At 40.5% G+C, this 25,340-nt stretch overlaps 1 protein-coding gene across 1 annotated transcript; it reads right to left on the bottom strand.

Moving 5' to 3' along the window:
* Positions 1-78: 78 nt before the first annotated feature.
* Positions 79-25,340, bottom strand: DDX4 (DEAD-box helicase 4). The gene is made up of 22 exons (XM_050986889.1): positions 25,225-25,340; positions 24,927-25,006; positions 24,427-24,490; positions 24,082-24,156; positions 22,461-22,526; positions 22,151-22,237; positions 21,842-21,919; positions 21,567-21,647; positions 17,802-17,882; positions 16,771-16,836; positions 16,469-16,549; positions 16,010-16,090; positions 14,300-14,442; positions 13,106-13,258; positions 11,639-11,793; positions 9,055-9,184; positions 7,823-7,989; positions 4,663-4,808; positions 3,687-3,786; positions 2,319-2,589; positions 2,085-2,165; positions 79-342 (listed from the first exon to the last, which is right to left on the bottom strand). Exons 2-22 carry the CDS (start codon positions 24,984-24,986, stop codon positions 262-264), a joined length of 2,247 nt encoding a protein of 748 aa, XP_050842846.1. The 5' UTR covers positions 24,987-25,006; positions 25,225-25,340; the 3' UTR covers positions 79-261.

The raw sequence follows: 25,340 nt of genomic DNA on the forward strand, positions 1-25,340 counted from the left end.
ACATATAGCTGATACAGAGGCAACAATCAAGTGCACATCTCAAACTTTTATTAAAGAGCTGTTTAACAGATCCTTAAATCACTGTAACACAAGACTCAAACTTTTTAACTGACATGCTACAAAAAAAAAAAAAAAGGAACAAAGTTAATGTGAACCCTCACATAAAGCTCCTTCCCAAACTGCATCTTCACAAGATGAGATTCCTATGCAACACTTCACTTACAGCAAAACACAGTACAAACCAGTTTGGTATAAAGCAATTTAATCCCATGACTCAATTTCTCTTGCAGAACAGTCCATCTTTACTTCTCCTGCGTTCATGTTGCCTCTGCCTCTGTAATTCTAGGAAACACAACAGGTCCTAGATTAGAATTATTAACACTTTCAATCATTTAATGGTAAGTCACCACAAAACAATTTTAGCTTTCTGCATGCACCTATCTCTATGTAATCTGAACACTCAGGAAGTTTTCATCATTAATCTCCTATACACAAGGACTTCTTTTACCCTGGTGTGAAATTACCGCAGTTTAGCCAACCTCAGATTTTATCACATGTGGGAATAACACTTCCCACAGTTCACATCTCAACTTCTTTTCTTACCCAACACAAATCAGCTCATACAATTGTGGGAAAAAAACTTCCTTTTCCACTACATACTACAGAATGACTGTCTGCATTACCTTCCCAGTAAAATCCTTTTCCTCAGTAATCTCTTAAGACTGCCTTAAAATAATCACGTAAGATCCTCCAACAGATTCCTCTTTCAAACTCATAATTTGATTATCAAATGGACTTATCATGAAAAATGGGGTTGATTACAAATGAAGAGTTTGTCTCAGACTGACATGAGAAGGTCTCATAATAATTAGAACCTCATGTTCTTCAACTCAAGGAGGAGGTGCACTGTATGTATGTGATACTAAAGGCAGTATTCCCAATGCAAGCAGACAGATTTCACACTATTCTGTTCTGGACAAAGTCACAGTCAAATTTGGTTACTCAGAGGTTGTGAAGGCCACGGACTAGAAATGATGGATTTGATTAAATGCTAGGAGACACTACACAATGGCTGGAAACATGTATTTAGAAGCAACCTAGTGACATCCACCTCTTAAAGCAACCCAGTAAAAAAGCAAAAATGTGTCCTTGAACTAGAATAAAGAAGAAAAATCCACAGAGTCAAGAATTACTCTGCAAGAAAAGGTTTGTGCAAACATACACAACAGTTGTAATGTGAGACTGAGTTTGAGGAGGAAGCAATGTTAGTGTAACTAACATCTCATGAAGTCCCCTGACCCCAGAAAAGATTCAGATCTAGCAAGGGGACTAGCCAGCCAGGTAAAAACACCCAAACCACCCAAAGCTCTCAATAACTACAGTATGGGAAAAGATAATGAAAGGAAGGTCAGAGCTTGAAGTGAAGCTTCAGATATTGTGTAAGCACTGAGAGCAGTTATTTCTACTATGGCGTCAGAGGAAGTACATTTGTAACATTTGTAAGCAACTATCTGTGATAGAAGTTCTTATGAAATCAAGACACAAAAGAAAGGCTTTCAAATAGGAGTAAGCACAGAATCTAAAATTACCAACAGCAAGAAACTAGGCTTCTCCCTAACAAAGACATTAAGAATTTTGACACAGACCAGACTGGGGCATTTACCTAACTATAATTAGCTGAAGTTTTCACTCAACTTGCTTGACTAGGTGATTCATAACAAGCAGTAACTGTATAATCAGGAACTAGGTACTCCCACCGTACACATGTAGCACAGAAATTTCTAAACTACAGCTTTTGTTTATGTTTGCATGAATGTTCTCTTCCAGAGGAATCCTGACTTGATAGATCGAGACTACAGTAGCTAGTAAGGGGCCACACTCTAAGAACCTAAGTCAAGCCATCTGTATGAAATTAGTTTCAGTAATACTGAATTCTTTGAAGATGCACAACTAAGAAAAGGGACACAATTACAGTCATAACCATTTCAGTGGCATTACTCTGGATATGTACCACTAAAGACAGTTTTAAACTGTCTCAGACAAAGTTCTAATAGCCAAGACTTCCAGTTAAATTCCAGACCTACCTTTTGGGTATTAACTGGGAGTCGTCCTCCATCAGTCTCAAAAGCAACTTCTGTCAACCAAACAGGAACTTCCTGCTGAGCCTATGCAATTAGGGAAACCAATTGAGACTTTGACTGCTTTACCAATTCAGATTAAGGGTTCCATAACTGTACCAAAAATTTAACAGTTGTTCAGTACATTCAAGTGAAATCTTAAAGAACAGAAAAAGTTCAGCACTAAGATCTGAAACTTACATCTGAAAGCACTTTAATTAGAGGTTGTGCAAGATGACCATCTGAATTGTTATCAAAGAAGCCAACCGCTTTCCCTGTATTTCCACAACGACCAGTTCGTCCAATTCGGTGCACATACTCTTCAATGGTGGAAGGAAGATCAAAATTAATAACATGCTGAACATTTTCAATGTCCAGACCTCTTGCTGCCACTGAGGTTGCCACAAGAACTGGACATTTTCCAGAACGAAAATCCCGAAGTGCTATTTCTCTCTCTCTCTGCTCTCTATCTCTAGAAAGAAAGCAAGGGTGAGAATTAATATCTCTAAAATTCACAGTATTATTTAACATATAATTTAAATGCATGTTTCGTGGAAAGAAGCTCTTGGGCAGGGGAAGGGGGGCGGAAAACGATGGACAGAAAACAAAAAAACACTCAAACAACTCATACACTGCCCAGTTTACGTTTTCTGAATTTTTAACTGAAGAGCAGCAAGACAGAGCAACTGCTTAAACTTAAGTCTCCAGAGAAACTGAGGTTTTTTTAAAGGAACTGGAGATAATTATGCATCAAACTCACAACCTCTTAAAAAAAATCCACTTGCTTAATTCATTACAATTTCCTACAGCTCTGTAGCAGGGAGCCAGAATAGCAAAGGCAAAGTCTACACAGACCCCTGCACAGGCCATTTTTCAGATATGCAAAAAAACCTGTGGTCAGTCAACAGTACAGAATTGGTCTTCTTTTATCATAATGACAAGAAAACTAGATTTGCTCTGGTGTTTCCATGGCTGAAGATTATTTACAAATTATCCAGTATTGAACTACAGTGGGTCAGAAAAATCATTCATGCTCTTTACTGCCCAAGTAAAAAAAAAATTAGAAAGCTAACCAGTGCTCTTTACAATCTTAACATGGGATATTTAGTGAAGCCTGTTATGACCACTACTCCAGGGAATAACTATCCTAACTTCAACTCATAAAAGTAAAATGGATCAGAAACCAGTAAAAGTCATGACAGTTTAACAGCTTCCATTGAACCAGTTATTCTACAAATAGCTCAATTCACACTGTAGTAATTTTACAGAAACTTATTAGGAACCTCCTCCCACACAAGGGGGTTGTGGGTTAGCAATCCAGGCTCACCAGGAATAGAAGGCCACATCTTCTCAAAAGCTATATGGCTTTCAGACACCTACAAATCCAATAGCCACAGGATATACAGAAACATCCTGCATCTGCTAAGACCATTTTAGCCCTTCTTCAACCTTGATATTCTGGTGTCCATCAGAACATGTGGCAAGCTGAACTACACAGATATAGCCAAATGTAAGTTCTCAACAAAAGTTCTTAAAAAACACAGGTGGCTACCACTTAAAAATACTTACCCATGGATACTAGTGGCTGGTATGTTTTCTTGACAAAGAAAGCATGCAATGAAGTCTGCTTTTTTCTTTGTGTCCACAAAGACCAGGGTTCGTTCATTACCTATGTTGAACAGAAGTTTAAAGCCAGTGTAGTTTGAAACATGATGCAATTTTCACTATTTAGAATAGTCTTACCTATATTGACACCTAATACTTATCTATAGTAACACCTAATACGGCACACATTTTGAATAAAGTCCTTAAAGTATGACTGTAATTTCTTGCCTTATCTGAGCTAATTAAATTCAATCCATCAATTTCTGTATCAACACAAACTGGCTGAAGACACATACATTGTTTTTCTCCTCAATAAAAAGAGAAAACATTGTTCCCTGCAACATGCAAGCATTTCCTTTCTACAGCCTGTGGCTCAAAGCAGTACATTATTCTGAGCACTGAAGAGCAAGATTCCACAGACCATTTTTTGATTCCAAACTCACATTCAGTCTTCAGCATTAAAACTTAAGACAAACAGAATAAGTAAATATTGGAAAAATATGGAAAAATCCTAGACACTAATAAAACACAGGCCCAAACATTCACACAATAATTTTAACACCCCTGTAATCATGAGATAATACCCCCAGATGCTGAAGTATTATAACTGACCATATAAAGTAGAAAGCCAAATAGGAAGGTTTTCTGATAGTACTTGATAAGAGATGCAAATCACTGACAAATACTGGACATTGAACTAGATTCAATGACATTTGCAAGTCCCTTCCAACCCAAACTAGCCTATGACTCTATGAAATACCCCTACACAAATATCCCTAAAAACAAGTGGCTGCCCAAGTTCTGCTTCAAGCTTCATCAACAGTCTTGTAAAGCACACAACATACAAGAAAATCATATAGCCATGATCTTTCAAAAACAAGGTTAAAACCAAGCAAGTTTGACTTCTCAGGTGAACAACATTAAGTTGGCATTAAGTTACCTATGCTGTGTAGAATTTCTATCAGTTTATCCCTCTTGAAATACTGGGAAACTTGAAGAATATTTTGCTGAACATCACTGCATGCTCCACCCGCATGTCCAACAACAACAAATAAAAAATCAGTTTTCAAAAATTCACAAGCTAACCTGAAAGAGACAAAATTGAGCAACATGAAAAATATTATGTAATTATTCTTGCTCTAAAAGCATGTATTTTCATTTATGTTTAAGTAACACAAAAAATATTTTTATCCTCCATTTAGCAAGGAACAATATAAGTAGTCTTACACGCATTTTAAAAAAGCCAGAAGAGTCTGCATAGTTTGGTCCAGCACACAAACCACATCCTGGGCTGCATGAAGTATGACCAGCAGGTCAAGGGATTCTACCTCTGCCTTTGTAAGACCTCAGATGGAGTACCGCATCCAGCTGTGGCATCTTCAGCAGAAGACAGACATGTCAATTCATAGAGGCCACAATGACGATCAGAGGACTGTACTCCCTCTCAAGACAAGCTGAGAGAGTTGAGGAGTGGCGATTATTAAGCCTGGAATGACCTTACTGCAGCCTTCCAGTACCTAAAGGGGATTTACAAAAAAGACTGAAACTCTTTACACAGGCTGATAGGATAAAACAAGTACAGGCTGGACAGAGAATGGATCCCAGCTAGACCTGAAGGGAAGGCCTTGAGAGTGTTGGTGGATATGGGGCAGGACATGACCCAGCAAGATGCACCTGCAGCCCAGAAAGCCAACTGGGCTGCATCCAAAGCAACATGGCCAGCAGGGCCCGGAAAGCAATTCTGCCCCTCTGCTCTGGTATTGAGAGACCTCACCTGTGTTCAGCTCTGGGGTGTCCAGTATAAGATAGATGTGGACCTGTTGGAATGAGTTCATGAAAGCCACTAACCTGATAACACACCTGGAGCACCTCTTGCCTATGAAACAAACTGCAAGAGGTAGGGTTGCTCAGTCTGGGGAAGAGAAGGCCTCAGGAAGACCCTTGAGCAGCCTTCTAGGGTAAGCAGCTAAACGGTACTTAGTAGCTAGCTGGGATTAAACCACAGCCTTTTAGTGGAAGATATCAAGCCTCAAATGCTAAATTAAAGTTTTCCAGTCAGCTAGAAAAATGCATGGTTCTCTCAAATCACATGTATAGAAAGAGCTTCAACTATCAGATCAAAGGTCTATGTAATGGCAAAAACAAGTTCAGGTATAAACCCAAATGTAATGTTAAAACTAAATCTGATTATATTTACTTAAAAGAAACGCAGGACAATCTGAATGCAAGAGGTCCAAATAAAGTGCCCCTGTGTCCAACACCATCAAAATAGTATACTGTTTAAAGTTCTCCTGGTAGCACAGTATGGGGAAATCATTAGCTTTCCTGACTTCAGCACCAGAAAAGCATTAAATCCAGGCCATGAACTGACTCCAGAAAACAAGGGTTTTCACACTCTAAAATGTGAACTTGTATCAGTTTCAAAAGGTTACAAGCATGACAGGGGCAAAAGAAAACTGCCTCAAAGCTGTACCAGGGGAGGCTTAGACCAGGTATTAGGAAAAAAAAAAATCTTCACTGAAAGAGGAAGACCAGGCTGGCCCAGAAAGCAGTGGCATCACCACCCCAGAAGGTACTTAAAAGATGTGCATATATGGCATTGGTTTAGTAGTTCACTTGCCGGTGCTGGGTTAATGGTTAGTCTTAATCAGCTATGGGTCTTTTCCAACCTAAATGCTCCTAGGACTCTAATGGTATTATGCACTTCCAAACCATGATCCAAGCACTTATGTTTCTGAAGTCTTCCACCAGCACTTGTAAATCCTGCAGGACTGACAGTAGAAAGGTAGCCTGTTGAGGCTTTTTCATTTAACAGGAGCAGACAGTAAATATCTTCAACAAGAAGTTCAAGGAATGTCTTTTCAGTTGCTGGTAATTACAGTACTCTTGATTCATCCCCCAATACGCAAGAAAAATACTAAGCAAAAGCATGAGCAAAACCACAATGCTAAAAACAGACCTAGCGATAAAGGGACCCAGATTGTTCTTTCAAACCCAAAACCTAAGTGAATCAGAGCATTCTGTATCTCACACGGAGATACACACACCCGGTCTCTTCCCAGGATACACTCTTGCAGAAACAGGTAAACAAAAACTATACTTGTGTATGATATCGTCTGAATGCTTGATTACCAGCTGAGCAAACAAGGTCATTTTTAGCTCACTACAAGATTATTCTTCCACACAAAGAACCCCATGAAAAAATTCTGGACAAGGAACCAAAGCCACAACATGTGAGTCCTGCTTTAAGAAAGGTGATAGATTTCCACATTAGTGGTCAGCACTACCTGACTGAACACGATAAAGCAGCCCATTCCCCTCTTTCATTCAGGACAGCAAACTACTGAGAAGTATTTTCTCCTTGCCTCAAAAGAGATCTTTCAGACTTTCTGAGACCAAAGGAAATTGTAAGGATTTAACTCACTGAATTATCAACACTAACAGTATCCCTACCACAGAATTCCTCAAAATTATTTGCACTGCTTCAACTGAAGGTTAGAGACTCATCTGATTTAACAGTAAATATTTAGATGTTGATGTCTCAAAAAGCAGAAGAAATACTAAAAAGTTTCCATCTGCTGGGAATTAGTTGTTTTGTTCTGTTACTCAGCAACCATACTTACCATCTGTTGAAGACTGTTCCTTTAAGTGAGAGGAACTTGAAAGGTAATGAGTAGTAAACAGAAGATGAATCATAAACCCATCTGTAGAAGCCTTCAAGCTACTGAAAATAAATACCAATTATCTATACAAGAATTGAGTACTATGAACGCTGGTTAGTCAAAGATGGTGATATCAGCAACATCACTGGTTTTGAGCTTGCACAGATGTGGTGGGGGAAGAATAAGACCAACAAGGGGAACATGAGGACTTCAGCAGAAGTGGAATTGAAAAGCCTTCAGACAACTTTTTAAATTGCTTAGGAGTCCCCACCTAAATTAAACAGTTCATGTTTTAGAGTACCTGCTTAAATTAAGCAACAAATATTAGTATCACAGCTTTCAGTATTTTCAAGCTTCTAAAAATAAGGAGTGTTCTCAACTCTTACAATATTTAGTCCTATACATTTTTAGATTTATTTCTATTTTTATTCTACTCACCTCTGAACTTCTTCAGGGAAAGTGGCACTAAACATCAATGTCTGGCGTTTGTCTTTTTGTGGCATGTCTGGGAAAGATACCAACTTCTTCATATCTGCACCAAAACCCATATCAAGCATGCGGTCTGCTTCATCTAGCACCAAATATTTCACGTTATGCAAACCAATCTGCAAGTATTTCAGTCAAAGAAAAATACTATTAGTTCACCAACAGTATGCACTTACAAACTACCCTAATTGCCAAAATCCACCTTTTACTCATTTCTTTCAAGTTAATAAAAAGTGAAAGTATTATGATTTGTTTACATCTCAACCTCTACTTAGCCTTTTAATCTGCACAAATTCACACACCATAGTGCTTCAGAACTTGTTCAGCAATGTAAACAGAGCTTAGAGACCAACTATAATTCAGCTCATCTATTTTGGAATTATACCATGAGTGTCAAAGTTATGAGTGTCTGAGTGTCTCTCATAACTCTGTTATGAGTTATGAGTGTCTCTCATAACCCTCAAACATTCTCAAAAACTTTTTATTTTTCTGAAAAATAATTATGTCAGCAAGCATTATTAAGACTATTACAACTTCACCACTGCTGAACAAGACTATCACTTTTAACTAAAACCCTCACAACTGCAGAAAACCCATCTCCAGTTTACTACCAAGTATTTTTCCAAACTTTGTTCAGTGAATATCATGGAGTCACCACAGTAACATGTAAAAATTTTAGTATGAATTCATAATGACTGAGGAAAATAAAAATTCAAATATAGTACTATATAACCTGGAGTTTTTTGTATTTTGAATCAGTATAAAAATATAGTGCAAGACAGATAAAAAACCACTGCAGCAAAACAAACAGGATATCAAGTGAAGATCTACTACAGAATATGCCACAAGAACTACATGAAAGTGTTCCAGGTATTTAGGCTATAAAATTTTATTGCCATGCAAAAAGACCACTGCAGCTACTTTGATTTAGACTGGTATTATCTAGCTGTCTCTGAAAGGAACTGAAGAGATCTAGACTCAGGCTACTCCTTCAAAAACTTCATGGAATTTAGACAGTCTAAGATAAACCTCACTTGTACTTCAGTGCCTTGGTACAAAGGCAGCATACTGACAGAGCCACTGAAAACCAATCTCTTCTTCTATTAATTTAAGGAACAAAAAATAGTATTTTGTCTTTTAGTTAAAGATATTTAGGGAATTCAGGTGAAGTGTTATGATGTTACCTTTCCTCTTCCAATGATGTCTAGAAGCCTTCCTGGAGTGGCACACAGTATATTACAGCCTTGCTTTACCTGACGAATTGAGTAGTCTGTTTGTGTACCTCCATAGATCACAACAGGCCTTATACAAGTTCTATTATGTAGAAAAAGGTTTGGATTAATTACGTAAATATACAAACTGTATTGTTTCATGAAAGTTCATATAAAATAATCGGATCTACCACAAATCAGTTTAAGAGTGGTTTAACTCCTTCAGAATACAGCTCAGTCCAAAAATAGCACTCAAAACCAGAAACCCCCTCGGAGCAAGCTTGCAGCTCCCCACAGAATACATAACAGAGGCTGCCCAAGTGGCCTGCTAGGAACAAACACTTGACGTTGCCTGCATTCTCCCCTCTCTTCAACTGAGACCTACTAACAGTAACAGCATCCTCAGAAAAAGCAGAGCCACCATTACATATGCCTCTAGAGCTTCAGAAAGAAGCTTGGCAGACCTTAAAAGGGGCAAAATAATAAATACACACATGGCATCTTTGTGAAGCAGCTAATTATATTGGCCATACAGTATGTGACTCAAGGATTAGACAGCAAAACCACCCAAAGACTATACTACTCTGTGCTCTTCCCACCATGCTTTTTGGTTAGAGCAAGTAGCTACATCAGATACTCTTCTGTAGAAAACCACTTCTCTAAGCACGATCTACCTTATCTACCCCTGAATCATGTTTATAACCTCATCTTTAAAACCTTCTGCTAAGATCTTTACATGCATACAATGAGTATTTTCAAACACAAATTCAAATGGTCTTTTACCGAAGATACTAATTCAGTTCCATATGCAACGATGGTGATCAGTTAAAACTGGTAAATTTTTATCAAAGTAAAACACAACTTTTCTGAAGGCTTTTATATCAAGAATAGACATTCTCCCTGGAATCCCACAATTTCAGTATTTATCCATGATTAGTATAGAAACATATTTCATATTCCTATTTGAAAATTAAATCAAAGAGCCTAAGATCATAAATCTCAACTGATCAATATGCAAGCTCTTCTTTAGACACAATAAATTCACATCCTGATACTGTTTAACTCATTTTTACCACAAGTCAGCTGTAAGAGAAACTTTCTAGATTCAAATGTTATTTTATGATGAAATCATCTGTATCTAGTTTAAAACAGCATAATGAACAGAATCAGCTACAAAGTTATATAACAGTTTTTAAGATTAAGAAGCTGTTCTTAAGAACCTCTTAAGTAAGTAGATATGCAAACATGATCATTCTTCCTGAAGGCAGACAGCCTCCAAGTGTAAGTTTGCTTGAATAAAAGCAAGTATGATTTATCCACCAGACTCTGCAACAATGATGTTCTGCATTTCACCTCCAAACAGTAAAAAACTTTTATTTAATACAGATTTAGTTCTCTTCTGTACACTGGTAAAACCTATTATTTAGTAAAAAGATTAATGACAAATCTAGTACTAATGTACTCTCACTCAGCATTCAAGGACTTAGTGAGAAGTTCAGATCTCTTCGTCTGTTCTGAAAGCTCAAAGAGCTTCTGGGAGCTGTGATATGCCTAAGACCAGAAACACCAGAAAGCAGGAGTAATTAGAAACATTACTGGAAATTAACTAAAACCCGTAACACTCACCTCCATTTTGCCAAGATCAAAGTAAAGCACATATAATTATACAAAACAAGCTAGTAAGTCTCTTCATATTGAATACATCCAGTGCAGGTAGCTCAGTGTACAGCTGCAGCACAAGCTGCAGACTGACCTCTGGGCGGCAAGAAATTGCTGGAGGCCACGCAAAAGACCATGAACTGGTGCTGACCCTTTACTTAACACAGGGCACATGGACCTGCATCAGCAGCCAGGTCACCTGATGCTCAGACTCTGCAGGAGCAAATAACTTAGTAAAAAGACCTCAAAATATTAGATATATATAAACTGTGAGCATATAAAAAAGCCCAGTGATTCCACTGTTCAGGGGGTCCCCTTTAGGAGACACTCTGAGCTGTTACACATTGCTGCAAAACAATGAAATTATTTGAAGTAAAGAGAGGTCTGAGATTTTGCTATGGGAAACCTAGGATCGCAACAGTGAGGAAACCTCATCTGACTTGGAGTGGTGTGTGTAGGAAGCTGGGCAGAAGGCAGCTCACTAGAGCCACCTGCTGCAAAGGGACTTTGGTCCCAACAGTTGAAGTCCTGGTGGTGCTGGAGTGACTGCCGGACTGGCTTCTGGACAGTCAGACAGGAAAGCTTTCTTAGCAAGTCTTGTAAGAAACTTCACTTTTCTCATCAGTGATAAGCTGAATACCTATCTCCTCTTCAAGATGGAGTAAGCCTTCCATTCAGCCACCCCAGTATCAAAAAGATTAGGCACTTCAATCCCTACTCATATAGTAAGAAATCCACTAAGCAGTAGTATATTCTGGACTCAAGTGTTATAATCTAAACTCAAGTGTTTGTAATTTGATTGGGACAAAAAAAATTTGCAAGTATTTATGAAACAAATAAAGCACTGCTGATTCAAGAAAAGTAATCATCAAGACTAGGCAACAGTGCAAAAGCTTACCCATACACAAATTTTCTTGCTTCTAGGAAGATCTGATTTATCAGTTCTCTAGTTGGGGCAGTAATAATGCATTCCGGTTCTTGCTGCTCTTTAAAGCTACTGGCAGTTACACCATCCCTCATCATTTGGGCCACAACTGGTACAAGAAATGCTGCCTGAGGGAAAAAACCATAGTGGTATTTGGGCTGTTTAAATCTTAAAAGCTTTCATCAGTCCCATTAAAATCTGTGTATCAATCTTTAAGCTTGAATAATAGTGTACACAATGATCAAGAACATCAAACTGCAGAAGGATTGACCTGAACACACAGGAGAACATTTAACCTTGTTAACCAGTATGAAAGTGTATCTCTGGATCTTAACAGTCTAGTAACATAGGAAGACAATCATGCAGTGCCTAACTTTCCATACAGTTCCATACACTGATTACATAACCTGATAATAAAGTAGCCCAAGACCAAAACCTACTAGAACGGCAGATCAGTTTGAAACACAACTACACAACACCAGCCCATTTCCACATAAGACTAGATACCCACAAATCTGCACCTGTACAGCAGTCCCACAAAAGCATTCAGAATATTTAGAGCACAGACTTTGGATGTTTCCCCTTCTGCAAACAGAAGAGGTCTTTCAAAAGAACTAGTGAGCTACCTTAAAACAAAACTAGGATTCCACACTAAACTAAATAGCAAAAAGCTACATTCATAACCAAATATCCACATCTACCAGCTGTCAGTCGTTAGGTTTGGGTACATTAGTTTAAAAAGCTGAGACAATTTTCAGCTTGGTATCAACTCTCAGTTGTGTTCCATGATTCAAAGAAAATCACCTAAAACCAAGACAGGTGTACAACAGATTTCATCAAACCAAGTATGACAAACCTGCACACCACAGTTAGACTCTGGTGCTAAGTTTGAAAAAAAAACCAAAACACACACAAAACTCATACACACACAACAGAAAAACACTGAAACAAACAAAAACACATAAAAAACCCAAAAACAAAACAAAACAAAAAAAAAGACAGAAAACCAAAACAACAAATAACCAAAAATAACTGCCAAACAAACAAAACCAAACACCCAAACAAAAAAAAAAAAAAAAAAAAGAAAAAACCCCACCACTAAATAAGACAAAACTCCACACAACACAGAAGTCCTCCTTACTTTCAACTGCTAAGTCCTGTCATCAGCAGTTTCTAGGACTGCCTGCCTATACTTCTGAATCCACAGCTGTATCTCTGAAGGCTGGCCTGCTGTACCAAGATACTAGTTTACTAAAATAAAGAATAAAGCCCAAAGTATGACAACCCTATCATCATTCGTATCGGAACCTGATACTTGCCATTGCTGTGCAAGTGAAATTACTGGCCAAAAAGCATGTGACATGTGGAAGAGTGAGGCATTCCTCTGAAAGTTCATGACCAAATACTTTCAGTAGAATAAATACTGCACAAAATGCTCACAGTTTTTCCTGATCCTGTCTGGGCACATGCCATTAAATCCCGTCCTGCCAGTATAATAGGAATGCTGTACTTCTGCACTGGAGTAGGTTTAGAGTATCCAGCTTTAGCAATGTTCACAGTTAAAGTATGACACATGTTAGTGTCTGCAAAACTCTGTAAGAGAAAAAATTATTAACAGTTATTACACAATCACAGAACACAAAAAGTTTAAAGCCCAAAATGATTACTGTATGATAGAGACATCCAAATACTTAAGAGTGTTAACTTAACAGGTAGTCTTACCAGTCATTTACACAGCCAGGGCTTCTAAAGGCAAAAGCCCCAAAGGTCTCTAAAACCTGCTCATGCCATTCAAGGAACACTGTCTGCAGGACTCTGAATACTATGATTGCTTTTAGCTGATCTTATTAGTTTTAAGAAAGAATTGCTCAGAAGTTGTATACATGGTATACCTACCAAGCAAGTAAACACACATAGTATGCTACGAAAAAAACCTGAAACTCTGTAGTTTCATTTCATGTAGGAGATACACATAGTCTCTGTGCTATAACCAGTTAAGGGTAGCTAAAACAACATTCCTAGCCAGTACCAAAAAGCAACACAGGTGACAAAAATCAGTGAGAACACCGTTCACAAGATGAATGGGGAGAACACCTCTGATACTACTATCCCATCTCCACTTCTCATTCTTTTCCCTAAAAAGACCCTTTTTCTTTCTACACTGGCCACCCATTATAGATAAAAAACTAAGTTATATGTTAAACAATGAACTGCAACCACAGAGAACAAGGCTACAAATTACTTTAAAACACCCCTCTGTCTAAACACATACTACCCCAACAGATGTTCATTCACATTTTTGAAGTTATTTCAATAAGGTAATTACCAGTCTGCCCAGAAACTGCTGCCAAAGACTTCTTTCTTTCAATATCTAAACTGGTATTCTTCCCCAATTTAAAGACAATTCTTCCTATATATCCAATATTACTTTCTCTGGACCACTTATGTAGTTTGTTAGTCACTGTGAATTCAAATTTTTATCTTTTAAATGGGGAGCACCTCCTTCCAACATCACACTATCCGCAAGATTTGTTATTTTTTATTAGTATTTTCATTAGCTGCAAATATTGAATCCACTACACATCCCTGTAAATCTTGCTTCACATAAACTGTGAGAATAACCAGTTCACTAACCATCAATGCTGCTGGAGGGTCCAGTCCTGAAACTTCAACAACATTTTCATCATACTTGTCAAAATTCATTCCCGTCTGGTAATGTGCAAAGATGGCTTGCTCATCATCAGGTGGAGGAGGGGGCACATAAGTCACCTTTGGACCTTAAGAACACAACCATTTAAGTTCATGAACAATATAAGGAGAAGTTAAAATAAAACTATTTTATGTATGAAGTTACTGAAGTTGAGTGAGATGTCATCTGGATTTCCCTTCATTTATCAGGAAGACATCAAAATCCCACACATTCATTCTATCAGAACCTAATTTTATACCATGAGACCTAAAATTTACCTCCATATGAAGTCATACTTGTAAAACATTCACATCTCACATTCACTCAAAAACCCCACTTTCAAGAGGTACTCACAAAAAAGAAATAAGGCTCTTCTTCATCATCCAGACAGACACATACTCTTACAACTCAAGGAAGGACATGCTTCCCACACAACAAATTACTCTTTTTGAAGGACTCTCCTTCCACATGAAATTTTGTACAGATAAATGCAACTGCTGCATACCAGGACCCAGAACAGTTTTTAACACACTAATACTGTACACTATAGTCATGAAAAAGGAATTACTATTCTGTGTTAAGGACTCAGTTACGTCCACTACAACCACTAGCATATTGCCTCTATAAAGACTTCAATTCCCAAAAATCATTATTTGAACTAAAAATCTGAAAATAATTAGTTGAACTGAATCAAATAGAGGCAAATCAATTGTTCTTCAGATATTAAGTATCACTTCTGAACACTGCTAATCACTGGATCACAGAATGGTTTGAGTTAGAAGGAACCTAGAAGATCATCCATTTCCAACCCCATGCCACAGGACGGACATCTTCCACTAGACCACACTGCTCACAGCTCAACTGAACATGGCCTTGAACACTTCCATGGATGAGGCATCCACAAGCTCTCTGCTCAACCTGTTCCAATGCTTGACTGCAACTCACTCTCTGAGTAAAGAGCCATGAGCCATCTTTTCTGCAGGGATTTTTTTTACAATTATCACACAAAATGTTCTTATATGGAGAATATCAGCCATTCACTGACCATTACACTAGTTTAATCCCACTCCTAATTACAGTACTTCCGTGAATAATGCATTACTATGCTCTAGGCAGGACAACATACATAGCCAGGTACAGTAACATCAGTGGCAGAAGAATACAGCAGGACTATGGGGGAAAAATCCCTAGCAAACAACAAAAAAACCTCCAAATTAAAAACAAGTTAAACCAGGAGTAAGTGGCCTGTCAGAGCTATACACCTTACTTGTCAGTATTGACAATAAAATATTTCCTCTTACAGAGGGTACAAGCACAAAAGTCTAGATCAACTCTTTCAAAACTTAGCAAGTTCTTTAAGGTTTAGTTTCACTTTTAGGGTTAGCACCTCTGCTTCTGGGCATTAACTGAACCAGCCTCAGCACAAAGAAAGACTACATAACACTACTGCTTTGAAAAGCCAGTAATTAAATTTTAAATGAGTTACAAACATGTCTTTTCCAGGCATACAACCAAGATACCTAGCATTTGCAGAAGGTTCTTAATAGGGAGAAAAATTAGTGACAGTATTTGCCAGAACTAAGAAGGAACTGCTTTGTCATTGATCACTAATAAGGAAATCTATACAGCTCACACCTGCCACTAAAAAGCCTCACCTGCACCATCTGTGAGTAGTCCTCTTTCTCTAGAATCGGGAGCTCCAGACTGAGGCATGTCCCTTTGCCTACCTCTACCACCTGTAAGTAACAGATATTTAGCACATACAGGGTATAAAATTAGTATAATGAGATACTAAAATTTAAGCCAGTACTATTTATTCCAACAAATCTGCAGAGCAACAGTCACAACAACTTCATTAACTCAAACCTGCACTGTATACAATATTGTATATCATCCAACCTATACTGTATTATATCCAGTAATACTCATTTTTTAAAGAGACTACTCATGTTCCACAACACAGCTGAAGAACAGAACTCATAGTAGGAGTTCTCAGTTCTCCATGGTAGTTCTCAGGGAGCAACAAAACACCAGGAACATCACCAACCATATGCTACACCCATACAAACCACTCAGCATGCAAAAAAAGACCAAACCATCAAGCTTACTCTCACCTTGTCCAAAGCCACCACGAAATCCTTTAAACCCTCTGGTTTGTGTACTAGCACCATCTACAGCGTTGCGCTCTTGAAAACCTGCAATAATACAGCACACAGTAACTCACTTTGCCACTTCTGCATCAGCACTTCAAGTGCCTTCTACCTGGATGAAGGAAAGAAGTCACTTCAACGCTTTCAGTCTTGACTACTCATTCTCATGGAACGAGAACAAACAGAAAGAACAGCCAGTGAATCAGAAGCATTCACGGCCAGTGAATGCTGCCATCATACAAACCACAGAACAAACTTACACTCACCTTGCCCAAATCCTTTAAACCCTCTGCTCTGTGTAATGGCATCGTCTTCAATTCCTTCTTGAAAACCTGCAGTACAGCATAGCACAGAATCAATGACATTTGCCTAATTCTGATGTGCAGGTCAAGCCCATTATATCTGGTAATTGTTCTTCTCAGTCCTTATTTTATTAATATAAAAAGTACAATATAACAAAGTGATTCTCCTAAATATATGAAAAAATGAAGACAAGAGATACATTTATGCCAGAAAGCATTCAGCTGTTCTATCATACTGTAATAATAAAGAGCATCATCTTGCACAGGATACCATCAAGTTTTCTTAACACAGCATCTGTGGCTTCTTCTGCACCAATTCCTGGCGTACACCAGTATGTCAGTCAGTTTGGTTTTTACACATCAACAAATAAAAACTACATCTTAAAAGGTTGACACGCAAAAGACAGTATCTTAAGTATCCATAAATAAAATAGACATTAAATATTACTTGCAAGTTACTTCACAATTCCTGCTAGAAAGTCTACAGCAAAACTGTTTGTCATCAATTCCCTGCATCAAAGTGCTGCTGTCTTGCTTAGTCAAACAAGTCTAGCATTCTCCTATCACAACAGGCTTCAGTCAAAAAGGTGGGAAAACGGTCTTAATTTTTTTGAAAGAATAGAAACTGTGGTGGTTTTGGTTTTTAACAAAAATGAACTGCTATCATGTATTAAGGATGCTGTTTATGTCTTCAATGAGTATTAACACAATGCCTCTGCAACACTTACTAAAAATCATTATTTGAACCAAATACAGTCAAATCAATTGTTCTTCAGATATTAAGGAGCACTTTTGAAAATGCATAGAAATGATAGAATGGTTTGGGTTGGAGGGGACCTTAAAGGTTACTTAGTCACAACCACCCTGCTATGGGTAGGGTTGCCACCCACTAGATCAGGTTGCACAGTCCCAGTCAAGTTAACAATTAGCTACGCTCCCACAGCTCACCAATGAGGAAAGCTGTACAGTTCACCCCCACTACTAAAAAGTCTCACCTGCACCATCTGCCAGAGTTCGCCTCTCTCTAAAGCTGAGAGTTCCAGACTGAGGCAAACCTCTTTGTCCATCTTTAGTACCTGTAACACACAGCAGAGTGCATATAGAGTATAAAATTACAGAAATCACAGAATCAACTAGGTTGGAAAAGACAAAAGACCTTTGAGGTAATCAAGTTTAACCTATGACTGAACATAACCTCATTAACAAAGCCACGGCACTGAGTGCCATGTCCAGGCTTTTCCTAAACACCTCCAGAAACAGTAACTCCACCACCTCCCAGGCAGCCCATTTCAACACCTGATCAACCTTTCTGTGAAGAACTTCTTTGTGATGTTCAGCCTAAAGCTCCCCTGGTGCAGCTTAAGACTACTTCCTCTTGTCTAGTCACTAGCTGCCTGGGAAAACAGGCTGATCCCCACCTGGCTACCTCCTTTCAGGCAGTTGTACAGTGATAAGGTCTCCTCTAATCCTCCTTTTCTCCACCCTAAAAACACCCAGCTCCCTCCACTGCTTCCTACAGGACCTGTGCTCCAGACCCTTCATCAGCCCTGGTGCCTTTCTCTGGACTTGCTCCAGCTTCTCAAGGTTCTTCCTAAACTGAGGGCCCCAGAACTGGGACAGTACTCGAGGTGCAGCCTAACCAGTACCAAGTATGGACGACAATCACAGTCCTGGCCCTCCTGGCCACACTAATTGCTGATCCTGACCAGGATGCCACTGGCTTTCTTGACCAGATTGGTTGATGTCTGTCCAGTACCCCCAAGACTCTTTCTGCCTGTCTGCTGTCCAGCCACTTTGCCTCATCCTGCAGTGCTGAAGGGCACTGTTGTGACCAAAGGGCAGGACTCAGCACCTCACTCACGTAGCATATTACTGGATTCAGCCCATCAATCCAGCCAGTTCGGGTCCCTCTGCAGAGCATTCCTGCACTCCAGCAGATCCACACACACGCCCCAACTTAGTGTCATCTGCCAGCTTCCTAAGGGTAGGTTAATCCCCTCATCCTGATCATCAGTAAAGATATTAAACAGAATTGGGCCAAACACAGATCCCTGGGGGACACCAGAAGTGACTACTCACCAACTGGATGCAGCACCATTCACAACTCTCTAGGCCCAGCTATCTAGCCAGTTCCTAACCCAGCACATGGGACAAGTCATAAGCTGACAGCTTTTCCAGGTATATGCTATGGGAGATGGTGTCAAAGGCTTTGCTAAAGTCCAGGTAGACAACATCCACAGCATTCCCCTCATCCAGCAGGTGGGTCACTTGGTCACAAAAGGAGATCACATTAGTCAGGCAGGACATGTCACTACAAAATCCATGCTGGCTGGGTCTGATCACATGGCCATACTGTATGTGCCATGTGATCACACTCAAGATGATCTATTCCATAATCTTGCTGGGCACCAAGGGCATGCTGATAGGCCTGTAGTTCCCCAGATGCAACAAGAAGCTGTCCTCCACACACTCCAAGAAGTGTGAAGCACCTAGACTCTGTCTTTGCCACTATGTTGAGTTCCCAGCAGATTATTTGGAACGTTAAACTCTCCTACATGAACAAGGGCTTACAGATCTTGAAACATCCCCCAGCTGCTTACACAATAATTCATCCATCTCTTCAGCCTGATTAGGTGGGTGGTCTGTAAGACACCCACCACAATGTCAGCCTTGCTGGCCCTTCGCCAATCCTTGCCCACAGGCACACAACCTTATTATCATTAATCATATGTTCTGCAGTGTTGAGACCCTCTCTAAAACACAGTGACCCCTCCACCTCTTCTCTCCTGCCAGTCCCTTCTGAAGAGCAAGCAGACATCCACTGCAACACTCCAGTCATGTAAGTCATCTCACCACATTTCCATGACGGCCACTACATCAGTTTTCCTCCTGTACGTCAGCTTCCAGCTCCTGTTGTTACCCATGCATCTGTGTGCATGCAGTTGGGCTGGTTTCCCTGGTGACTCTGGCTTATCACCCTTAGTCTCCTCTCCAGAAAGCCTGGTTTCATCTGCTTCCCCCTTCAAATCTATTTTAAAGCCCTCTCAAATCAACCCTGCCAACTCTGGCCTAGAATTAGAGGGAGCCTTGACAGAGGGACAGAGGGAGCCTAGACAGAGGAAGCCTACCTGACTCAACCAGACCTACTGCTGTGAAAACTGCCCCATTATCAGAAAAATCAAAATTTGCTAATAGCACCAGCTCTTAAGTCAGTTACTGATAATGTGGATTCTCCTGTTCCTTTCATCATTCATCTCTGCTACTGAAGAAAAAGAGCAGACCATCACCCACACTCCTGTCCCATGAACCAGTTGAGCCAGAGCCTTGAAGTCCTCTTAAACTGCACTGGTGCCCTTCCTATCAACCTCATCACTGCAGTCTTGGACAACCAGCACTGGGTAATAATCAGAGGGCTGAATTAGTTAAGGAAGTCTCCTGATGATATCCTGTAGCTTGGCCCCAGGGAGGCAGGAGACTTCCCCTGTGGGGTGGGTCCAGACAACAGACAGGGCCCTCAGTTCCCCTTAGAAAGGAGTTACTTATTACAACCACACTTCCTTTCTTCTTAAGACCTGAGGCTGTGATCCATCTGACAGACTAAGTACAACTGCAGGACCCTCCAGAAAGACTTTTGTCTTTAGTATCATCTGCCTGACCCTCTAGACCCAGGGTCTCATACCTATTCTGTAAGAGCACCTAGGAAAGCAGTGGGGGTTGGGAGGGACCTCTATATTCCCCCCATCTACTAGGTCTCCTCCTCCTACCTGGCAGCAAGAGGTGCAGAGCTCCTCTTACAGCTGCAAGGGTGTTACTCCCCCAGCCTACTTCTCTCTGGCTTCCTCTAATACTCCTTAGGCACTTCCACCTCTTCTTTAAGCTCTGCCCTCAGACTCAGTAAATCACTCACCTGCTTGCACCATAGGCAGGTTTTTTTTTGCACCATCGTCTGGTACTAACACCAGGCTCAGACACTCCCTGCAGCCAGTGGCTGGGACACCTGCTTCCCTCTTGGGGGAGTTCTGTCTAGGTTAGCAAACCCTTGCTGGTGGCAGAAACAGCATTAGCTTTTGACCATTTATAAATCAGTACTAGATCTAGTAAACAGGGGGTGGGGGGGAACAACAACAACAAAAAAAAAAAACCACAGCTGAAACACCACACCAACCTAGCACACAACCCATCACCAGGACAATGGCTGTGCCCCACCTGTGCCAACTGCCACATAAACTGACGCACCACAGGTCCCAGTTGTGCCACACCCTCACTGCCCAGCCTTGTCCATTTCCCCACACCTGTTACTTACCATGCTACACCCTCTCTGAGGGGCCACACCCAGTTTGCCCACTCCTGGTCACTAGCACTACTAGAACATTTTAAATCACATGCAAATGGCACAAACACTGCCCCTCGCTCCCCTGAATGGCTAGCATGGATGGGGGGGAAGCTGTTTGATCAGCTTTTCTAAATCCCACATTAGTATAGCGAAATACTACAACTAAACCAAGCTATTTGCTCCAACAAATATGCAGAGAAACAGTCACAACAACTTCTTCATTAACTCCAACCTATACTGTATTATATCCAGTAATACTCATTTTTTAAAGAGACTACTCATGTTCCACAACACAGCTAAAGAACAGAACTCATAGTAGGAGTTCTCAGGGAGCAACAAAACACCAGGAACATCACCAACCATATGCTACACCCATACAAACCACTCAGCATGCAAAAAAAGACCAAACCATCAAGCTTACTCTCACCTTGTCCAAAGCCACCACGAAATCCTTTAAACCCTCTGGTTTGTGTACTAGCACCATCTACAGCGTTGCGCTCTTGAAAACCTGCAATAATACAGCACACAGTAACTCACTTTGCCACTTCTGCATCAGCACTTCAAGTACCTTTTACCTGGATGAAGGAAAGAAGTCACTTAAACGCTTTCACTTGACTGCCCACTCTCAGGGGACAAGAGCAACCAGAAAGAGCGACCAGTGTATGCTGCCATCAAACAAACCAGTCAATGCAACAAACTTACCCTGCCCAAAGCCACCACGAAATCCTTTAAACCCTCTGTTTTGTGTAACAGAATCTTCTCCATTTCCTGCTTGAAAACCTGCAGTACAACATCACACAAAGTAATACAGTTTGCTCAATTTTGCATGTACAGATCAAATGCCTTTTATCTGGCTGAAGAACAGAGGCCATTTTACTGATTTCACCCTTGTACTGGTAGCTCTCACAGAGCAAAAAAAAAAAAAAAAAAACACCAGGAACATCACCAACCATACACTGTACTCATACAAACCACTCAGCATGCAAAAAAAGACCAAACTATCAAACTTACTGTCACCTTGTCCAAAGCCACCACGAAATCCTTTAAACCCTCTGGTTTGTGTACTAGCACCATCTACAGCGTTGCGCTCTTGAAAACCTGCAATAATACAGCACAGCACACAGTAACTCACTTTGCCACTTCTGCATCAGCACTTCAAGTGCCTTCTACCTGGATGAAGGAAAGAAGTCACTTCAACGCTTTCACTCTTGACTACTCATTCTCATGGAACGAGAACAAACAGAAAGAACGGCCAGTGAATCAGAAAGAACGGCCAGTGAATGCTGCCATCATACAAACCACAGAACAAACTTACACTCACCTTGCCCAAATCCTTTAAACCCTCTGCTTTGTGTAATGGCATCGTCTTCAATTCCTTCTTGAAAACCTGCAGTACAGCATAGCACAGAATCAATGACATTTGCCTAATTCTGATGTGCAGGTCAAGCCCATTATATCTGGTAACTGTTCTTCTCAGTCCTTGTTTAATGATTTCACAAAAACTTCAAAATACAACTGAGTGATTTGCCTAACCACATAAAAAAAAAAAGACAGGAAGTACTTTTTGCCAAGAAGTCTGACAGGAAAAAGTACTCCTCTCCTGTACAAATTCAAGAAGTAAAACAAACATTGGGTCATTAAGTGTTTCACTTTACATGCGTATATGCTAATCAAGCTGCAAACTTCCATTCTTCAGTAAGCATGCAGATCAATTAAGACTTCTGGTTGAAGGGCAACTGACAGCATTTGTCCCTTCATGGTTTTCTTTACTTGTCCAGTTAAGTACATTGCCTAGTACAGTGGCAATGCCAGTCGCTGACTGCTATGAAGTCAGGTATTGAAAACATGTCTTTCAAATCTACAGAGTTCTATTTTTTTATTACTCAGAGCTGCCTATTCAGTTGACAGTAAATATGTAGTGTATTTTTTATTTCTAATGTCCTTCCTTAGTCACTCTTCTGAGGAGGAAAGAAATAAGCACATGCGTATGCATAAATATAAGGCATATGCATAACCAAGGTAATCCTCATTTTAGACTTAAGTTTCAGGTGTTATCTAAGGTCCAAACAATCAGCTTAAATCATCATTTACTCCTTAGTCCCTATTTTTCAGCTGAACACCTGTTCTATCATACTGTAATGACAAAGAGCATTACCTGGTACAGGACACCATCAAGTTCTCCCAGCACAGCACCTGTGGCTTCTTTGCCACCAAAGCTGGGTGTGTACACCAGTAGTCAGTCAGTCTGGTTTTTCCACATCAGTTAGAGATATAAAAATTTTATCTTAAGGGCTCATATACAAATTACAGCATTCCAAGTATCCATAAACACAACAGATCCTAAATACCACTTACCAGTTACTTCATAATTGCTGGAGAGCCTACAGCTAAACTGCTTGACATCAGTGCCCTGCACTAAATAAGCCTAACACTCACCCACCATACCAGGGTTCAACAAAAAGGATGCAGAAATGGTAGAGAATTTTTTCGAAGAATCAGCTGTGCTAAGTTTGACTGGGATAGAGTTAATTTCCTCCACAGCAGCAGGCCCGGGAAGTGCTGGATTTGCTGGAAACAGTATTGATAATAAAGGGAAGTTTTTAGTTAGTGCTGAGCAGTGCTCACACTGAACTGGGGCCTTTTCTGCTCCTCACCCCACCACACCAGCAAGACGAGGTGAGCCAGCACAAGACTGGGGAGGACAGAGACAGGAAAGCTGACGCCACCCCATGTGGCATCAAGCTTAGCATATAAATCCAGGGAAAGGAGGAAGTGGAGGGCATTTGGAGTGATGGTGTATGACTTCCCAAGTCATGGTCATTCATGATGGAGCTCTACTTTCATGGAGCTGAACCTGCCCGCTGACTGAAAGTGGTGAATGGCAAAATTTAATGTATCATACACAACTAGCCATCAGAAACACAACCATTACTGGAAGTTACCTTTGGCTGCAAAATTCCTTCCTCTACCAAAACTACTCACTGGTTGATGCTGTGAGTTCACAAATTCATCAGTACCTATAATTGAAAAAATAATTAAGTTAAAATTTAAAGCTATGTTTCACTCATTAGTAGTTATATGTTACTATATAACTTCAGTAAATAAGGAATCGCTGACTGTCAAAAAGAAAGCCTACTCATTATGTTCTCTATATAATTTGAGGCTGCTATTCCATGGGGGCCCCATGAATATATCACAATAATATTGTGCTTTCCTTTAATCCTGTACAATGCTGAAGGGACCAACTCTTAAAGACATCAGTAAAGTCAAAAGTGCCTTTCACATACCAAATGAGTCTACACTTGAATTAAAGACAGATGAGGTGTCATTTGGTCTCTCAAGCAAGCTAACCTGTAGAAAGAAAAAAGGCACAACAACATGATGGCTTTAGACCTAACAAAGCATGTAAATACAAACACAGCTACTAAGTCATGCACTCGAAAGAAGTTGCCTTCTGCATCTTCTGAAAGATGCATTTCACACTAAATGGCATACTGGTTGCATCTCAAAGTTACTAAAAATCACATTATACACAGATAACACGTCAAGCTCACTTATGTACAAAACACTCACTTGTAGCTGAACAAAACAGCAGCAAGTAAATTGCTAGTGCAGAGAATAAATCTTTTCTTCGGTAACAGTGAACCCCTATGCCTGCCTACCATATTCCAACCATCCCGAGAACAGGGGACGCCACTGCCCAGCAGCCACTCAGACTGCAGGGACACGGGCTGGAGGAAAGAAAAGGAAAATACCCCATCGCCACAGCTGCCTCTCCCACTCATACCTTCTCAAGGGATGGGAGTAACGCCTCATCCCCTATCTCCGCATTCCAGTCTTCTTCCATCACGCCGCGCCCTGCCAGACCTGCTTGCAGGAGACAGAGCACATCAGCGCCCGCCTCCCGCCACGCTTCGGAGCGTACCGCGAAAGAACAGAAAATGGCGACCCGCACCGAGGCTCGCCGACGCCTGCGGGCGGGAATGAGCACGCCCGTCCCGGGCGCTGCGCTGGTGGGGACGGAGGAAGCGAGTCTCCGGCCGCGGAAAAGCACCCCGCTTCCCTCAGGGCAGCCCCTCTCCTACCTTCTTCCCACGGCGGCCAGCACTGCGAGCCGAAAGAAGATGGCGACGGCCGCCGAGAGCCCTCAATGCGGCTACATGTGCCGCTGCCGCCACATCACGTGTAGCGCCCGACAGCC

The sequence above is a fragment of the Serinus canaria genome, chromosome Z (genome assembly GCF_022539315.1).
Source record: "Serinus canaria isolate serCan28SL12 chromosome Z, serCan2020, whole genome shotgun sequence".
Classification (NCBI taxonomy): domain Eukaryota; kingdom Metazoa; phylum Chordata; class Aves; order Passeriformes; family Fringillidae; genus Serinus; species Serinus canaria.

Coding starts and splice junctions, on each gene's coding strand:
- DDX4 (XM_050986889.1), bottom strand. CDS start 24,986: ATGGAAGAAGACTGGAATGCGGAGATAGGGGATGAGGCGTTACTCCCA. Junction 7,990..9,054: donor ACATCATTGGAAGAGGAAAG/GTAACATCATAA, acceptor AAATACTTGCAG/ATTGGTTTGCATAACGTGAA. Junction 3,787..4,662: donor AGAAATTCTACACAGCATAG/GTAACTTAATGC, acceptor TGTTCAACATAG/GTAATGAACGAACCCTGGTC.